Consider the following 7,135-nt stretch of genomic DNA (forward strand, 5'->3'; position numbering starts at 1 on the left):
AAAACAAGATGAAAATGGATGACACAGAGGAACACAAAACTCTGCGTCTTGTGTCAGGGAGTTGAGAAAGAGTATACAGACTTAGCCCACAGCTTCACACAAGGTGCTCTCAATCAGCAGTCAGGGAGCTGCACCTAAAACACAAAGACATAGAACAGAAACAACAGAACACAGAGTGACACTTACCACCTAACATGAAGATAAATGGTTCAATATGCTTTTCATCCAGGGGCCAGCCAACGTCAGAGGCTAATAAGCTGAATTTAAAGGTTAATGGAGAATGATTTAAAGTGGCTTCAGGACAGGGTTTCCTGATGCTGCAGTCAAAATATTTTGACCAATCACGCCCATCTCAAGCTCTAGGTTCTTTCTTTCTTACTTTCAGGATGACATTATTAGAAAGGTGGTGACCTAATAAAAGAACACAAGGAAGACAGTCGCACACAGGTAGCCGTGATGCAAAAGATATATATTTTATCGTTCTTTCGACATTCGCAGTCTTCCTCAGTGGGAGAACACCGAAGATGACTTGCCATGTGGAAACGTTGATAAATTATTTAATATCTTTAGCATTATCGCAACTACTTTGCTTGCATGTCAACGGGTTCATCTCAATGACAACTGAGCAGTTAATGGACAACTACATAATACATGACTTCATCCAAATAAAAGTTAACAGATGTACAAAGGTTTATAAATCTGACTGAATTAGAGCAGATTTATATGTTGCCCAGCCAAAACTCAACCTCTGTCAGAGTAATAAACGACTATGGAGATGCACAATCACGACGTCCATCCAGCCTCAGTGTAATAAACCTGCATGAGGCAGAAAAGCAGGAACCAAATACAAACAAAGTGGTTTCTTTGTTTTATCTGACCCTGAGCTGAAACCACACAGCTGCAGTAATGTCCGAGAAGTGATCATCTGGCAGTACTCTGCGGCGAGCAATGCCCATGTAATGACTCTGATCAAAACATAAGAGATTGGCTTAAGCTAATGGAACAATAGTATGACAGTTTACAAGTGTTTTCCTTTTAGAGTTTGGTCAATATCTTGCCCAATGTCGAAGCACAAGCTGCTATATTACATACATTATACAAATACACTATACTACCATCACCTCAGATAACTGCACATTTTAACAATCAGTCTAAGATCATACTCGTTCTGCCTTTAACATTTAACACTCAGTCTAAGTTTGAATTTTAGAGCTGGTTCAGTGCCTCCAGCAGTATTTCACACAACAACAAAAACCCTTTTACCTTTGGCACATTCATCACTGCAGTGACATTTTCCTCTGTGTAAGGTAGAGGGACAAATGCCTTCATAGACCCTGAGGCTTTATGTAGTATACAAGGTCATACTCTTACCCGATTACAAATGTCAGATTTTTCATAAAATGATTTATGCTTGCTCTTCAAAAACTTGAAGTAAGCTACACAAACACGGATCTGTGTAAAGGCTGCCATACTTTAACTCTCTTCATCCTTCTCTGCAGTGACTTTTGTTTAACATTGATGTCCATGAGACTCTGCAGAGGTATTCCCTCCTGATGACACTACAAACTGAGAGACATCACTGTCTGTATTCTGCGCACAGACAACTCACTTCAAATCAGTATCAAACTGGCTGGCGACTACAAATATATATCTTAAAGAGAGAAAAAAATAAAGCTTAAATCAATTTTATTGATTTGTTTTTTCTTAAACTGACCACCGTCTTTTTGGACAGTAAATCAATTGTTCAGTGACACCTTTTATCCTGGTGGTTTCATGCTCCACTGCATCCAATCAGTTTGGATTACGACTTTGCTTGACACATCAGAAGTATGATGGCAAGCAACTTCACCTCGGCCTAAATGTAATGAAGGCTGTCGTTTTGTTTAAAGAAAGAAAAAAATGCAGAAAGGGGGAGTTTGAAACACAACTCACCCTGTCAGTTCTGCAACACTGACATTTGTGCTGACACACTCACTGTGACCTTTTCAGGTAATTGGCTTTTTGCTTTACATTAACAGCTCCCCCGGCTGCTCTCCTCTTCATGCAATGTATATCTTGTTGCCTTTAAAATGTAACTTAACCTGAATCCAGTTTTCTGAGTGAGTAAATTACATGTAGAGTGACTTTATTATACTATTCATCCCAGTCCCATTTAGTTTATTGCAACAAAAGTTATCAGGTGCAGTCCGTACTGCAGACTACAAATAACAGCATACTTTGCCGATATCATGCCCAAAGAAACCAACAATTGCATTAAGAACAGCAACATTTCAGGAAGCTTTTATAGCATATTAGCTGCGTGTCACCATCCACCTTAGTTTAACCAGCTCTGCCATATAGGAGAATAAACTTCTCAAATAAAGAGGAATAGGTTGCAAACAGCTGAGACAGGAGTTGATGGCAAAAAATATTTTGAATAAACTCAAATATTAGCCAATTAGCAACTAAGCTAATTAGCGTCCTAACTGACGAAAGCTAGGTACCTCTGAGAGCTTCTTTTGTCTTCGCTGGGGCTTAATCTTGAACAATGTTTTTTTTATCTTATTGTTCCTTAATGCACAATCTCAATTTGAAAATGAACTATAGCTGTCAGGTAAATGTTGTTAAGTAAAAAGTACAATATGTGCATTTTAGTATAAAGTATAAAGTATAAAGTAAGTATAAAGTAGCAGAAAATGCAAGTAAAGCAACTCAGAATTGTATTTAAGGACAGTACTAGAGTAAACAATGAAATGTTAATGTAATTTTCCACTACTAACTGTAACTACAGTTGCCCTCACAAAATACCAAACTTTGTGGAAGTCAGTTGAGAGACACTGCTGTGTGAAATTATGAAAAATATAAGACGCACTCCCTGACATAAGTTCAATAAGAGAATGCATTTCTGCTGATGGCAAAGTGACAGGATATTGAAACCCTCTTTCCTCAACAGAACCCACGCCCAGTGCAATGAGGTTGGGAGTAATGGAGAGGAACGCAAAACTATCATCATGAGGGGCCGGCGGTGCGGCATTGTCATTTGAAACTCCTGCGATGGATTCTTCAACAGCAGACTGAGATCACAAACATTGAATAAAGACCAGAGAAATGCCTGAAGAGTCTTTGAAATCAATCACAGCTGAGCAGAAATCAATTGATGACTTTCTTGTATTGACCACACAAACTGTACTCAACATGTTTTAGCACTTTTTGCAGCTTTCCACATCGTTAAGTTAGTCTTCTATTCTCATTTTTCATTTACTTTATCGGAAGAAGGTCCAAACGAGTTCAAAGTATGCAGTATTTATTACAAAAAAGGAGAAAGAATTAGAGAAATATCTCACAATTAAACATACTTTATAGCAATAGAACACCATTTGACATATTTTTCTTGGGAAAGAAATTTAAATAATCATATTTAGCCCTGTCTTGTACTGTAACAGTGCATCTGTACGCATAATTATTATTTAAAATCAATGCATGTCTGAATCAACACTCTACGTTTGTCATTACAATAAATGGCAGCTGACAAAAGCAAAAAAGAAAGTGTAGATTAAGCAACATGCTAATGTGATGCACACCTGATACAGGAAGCCCAGCAATCGAAACTCATTATTCACAAATAGAGTAATGGGTTTGTCTGTGCTGGTTAGGCTGCAGTAAGTCTTTAAACCAACCTCCTCAACTGACACCCATTTACTTTCATTTTAACAGGTTTCATTTGTTTATCAGTCATGAAAAATGTGGCAATAGATACATACAAACTGTCTAAATGGTAAATGGTGTTTGGCTCTGAGAGTAGATGCTTCTGGTCAACTTCAGGAACCCCGTTGAGACCCCTGCAGAGAAAAGACCTTTTGCATCTCTCGCCCTGACAGCGGCTCATCCAACCGGAGATCATAACAGGGGACAGGAAATCAATGCTTTCAGGAACAGAAGAGTGAAGAGGTACAGAAACTTTCCACTACATTTCCAGTGCATTTCACCACTGAGGAAAATACATTGTTGACGATTTATATTTATATTTTAGAGTCATTTTAGTGACACACACATGGCGATAAATAATGCAATGAACCTGAGCTGAAAGCCTTGTCTTAACGAGTGATTAGTTCAATTAACGCCATATCACAAATGAGAGCCATGTTGCATGAGTTTTATTTCATGTCCACATGAATTACCCTCCAGGAGTCACCATGCATGCCAAAAACCAAAAACTGTCCAAAAGAAAAATTAAAAAGAGAGTTGTGTGGCCTCTCTTCTTCAATGATATTGCATAATTCTACACATTACTCTCTTTCAAAATGTATTTATTTCTGTTCATGCAGGCTGTGTAACATCAGTGAACCTAGTGCTCTATAATACCATTTTGAAACATCAAACAGTGTTGTTGTCATTCTAGGCGTTCGGCAAAATTCTCTGTCTGAACTTTCAGCGAGCAGACAAATCAATAAAGGACATTACTTTGAGAAAACATTAACATCATGGCCTCCTACATGCATCATTGCAATTTTCTCAAGCAGAAAATGGGCTTTCAAACCTCCAGGCAAGGCTGCGATAATTCCCATTAGATTTCCTGGGTTTAGCGACGCTGTACATTTCACAAGCTCCTCCCTTGTAGAAATTTAAAAAAGAAAGAAATCATGGCCACAATATTTCTTTGCAGGGGGAAGACAATGCAGAGAGGCGCGGTCAGTGATGGAGCAGCCCTGAGAGGCACGAGAGTGACTTGCAGTCATAAAGGGAGCGAAACCGTGAAATGGCAGAATTTCATTTTGCCGACCCATTTTCACAAGTGTCATTATCATACACCTCTAAATCTTGGAGACTAGAAGCATCTGTAGTGTCACCTGTGCTGCTCACACTGTTCCTGAAGGTGATACCTCCAATGAAGGGATACACACCTCCTGTGAACAGGTCTCTGATGTTATAGTAAGGGAGCTCTGGGTCTTGTCTTTCAGGCTTAGTGTTACACTGTCCCTCCAAGGCTTTGTTTCTTTGGTAGTACTTTGAAAACTTATTGAAGATGATGGTGATGGGCAGAGCCACCACTAACAGGCCACAGATGATACACAAGGTGGCCACTATCTTCCCTGCCAGCGTCACCGGGCAGGTGTCACCATAACCGACTGTGGTCATGGTGATTGTGGCCCACCACCAGCCTGAAGGGATGGTCCCCAAATCTGTGTCCTGCTCCTCCTTCTCTGCAAAGTAGATGAGGGCAGAAAAGATGGAGATCCCCACCGAGAGGAAGAGCAGGAGCAGACCCACCTCCTCGTAGCTGTGGCGGACGGTGGCGCCCAGCGCTCGCAGCCCGATGGAGTGGCGAGCCAGTTTGAGGATCCGGAGAATCCTCATGAGGCGCAGAACCTGCACCACCTTCCCCACGTTTTCCAAGTCCTCATTCTCCTCTGCGCCCTCCTCGTCGGCTGTTTCCAGAGCTAAAGTGGCGTAAAATGGCAAAATGGAGGCAACGTCGATGATGTTTAAGGGGTTTCCAAGGAACTTTGTGCGGGAGGGCGCAACAATCAGCCTGATGATGAACTCGGCGGAGAAGCCGGCAATGCAGATCACTTCCAGGATGGCGAGGACAGGGTCCTCCATGGGTTTCTCGTTCTCGTCCACCTGCTGAAACTCAGGCATGCTGTGGACACACATGGCAACGATAGAGGTCAGCACCAAGCCGAGAGAGGCCACAGCGAGGATCTTTGAACCTGTTGAGTGACCTGGATCCTCCAGCCTGAGCCAAATGTAGCTCCTCACTTCTGCACACCAGGCACCTTTGAACTTGGCCAGGTCTTTATCTAGAGCAGAGAGCTCCTCAAAGGAGGAGCCCAAACTCGGTTCCTGCTGGTCGTCGCTCATCACGTCCCAGTCTCTGTCATCGATGTAATCCTTCCTCTCGTGGTACCAGTAGCTACAGCAGGGGCTTAGGTAAAGCTCCTGGATTCCCCAGTACTCGATCTCCTGGCTGAAGGAGAAGACGCACACCTCCTCCATCATGTGGATACGTCCTGTGCGGTAGAAGTTGAGCACACTGAGGAAAACATGTGGATTCCGGTCGAAGTAGTACTCCTTGTCGGTCGGGCTGTAGTCGTCACACAGTTCCAGGATCGCCGCCTCGCTTTGGCAGCACAGCAGACGAGCCAGGCGTGTGTGAGGGAAGCGGAGCAGCATGCTCGGATCCACTTCGTGTCGAAACCCTCCCACGTTGAGGTGCACCTGGTCCTCCTCATTCCCCCGCCGGTGGAGGAATTGCCCATACCCCATGGTCCTGACGATACATACAGAGACATTACGAGAAATTAAGCATCCCAGTTCTATAGATTTTTATGCCCCACAAGAATATAAAGTCTAGATTGTAAATGGTAAATATATATGGAGGGACGACTATCAAGACATACTGTTTGTAGCACATTAGTCCTCTGAAGGAAATCAAAAATCAATACAACACACACAGGAAATGGCTTGGGCTGGAGTGAGTGAAGAGGCTTGAGGTGCTGTCACTTCTTCCAGGGCTCAAGTACAGGCTTATCACCAGAAGAATCAAATTACAGAGCGGACTCGACTAATTCAGAGGAAGTGAGTTGAAACTGAACCCACACATCATTTCAAGCAATCACTAAAGCCAGGGACTGTTTCCCTGCATAGTATATTTCTAAATGTTCTGTCCTAATATCTACTCTTCTACCAATCAGAGCAACGTGCTGGTTTGCATGCCTACTCATACATAAAATATTGTATTCACCAAACCCTATTTACAAATAAATCAATAACTTCAAATTTGACTAAAACTGAATGCAAAACATGAAACTGAAACGTACCTGCACTCGAAGCTTTTCTTTCCATGAAAATAACTTTTATCCGGGTGGTTTAGTTTTCACATTCTTGCAAAGTGCGGCAGATGGCGGGTCGGGTGGAGGGAGCGCGGTGCTGCAGCTTCACTAACGGGACAAGAAGAGCTGGAGGCGGGGCGACGGCACGGCGGCAGTTTGTTCCCTTTTACAGGGAAGAGGGAGGAGCGAGAGAGGCGAGGAGACGGGAGGGAGAGGGAGTGCACAGATGTAGGAACACCCTGCTGTAAAACTACACGGTCGTTTTTTTCAATAGCATTTTACTCATCATATCACGTTTATAGCCTGTTATCCTTAAAGGACGC

General features: G+C 42.5%; 1 protein-coding gene across 1 annotated transcript; it reads right to left on the reverse strand.

Annotated features, from left to right (window-relative positions):
* Positions 1-4,746: 4,746 nt before the first annotated feature.
* Positions 4,747-6,809, reverse strand: LOC306711784 (delayed-rectifier potassium channel regulatory subunit KCNS3-like; the record flags this gene model as incomplete). Its single annotated transcript, XM_079180824.1, has 2 exons — positions 6,801-6,809; positions 4,747-6,250 (listed from the first exon to the last, which is right to left on the reverse strand). Exon 2 carries the CDS (start codon positions 6,244-6,246, stop codon positions 4,747-4,749), a length of 1,500 nt encoding a protein of 499 aa, XP_079036950.1. The 5' UTR covers positions 6,247-6,250; positions 6,801-6,809.
* Between the last annotated feature and the right edge of the window lie 326 nt (positions 6,810-7,135).

The sequence above is a fragment of the Pholis gunnellus genome (assembly GCF_910591455.1).
Source record: "Pholis gunnellus genome assembly, chromosome: 19".
In the NCBI taxonomy this organism is placed as follows: domain Eukaryota; kingdom Metazoa; phylum Chordata; class Actinopteri; order Perciformes; family Pholidae; genus Pholis; species Pholis gunnellus.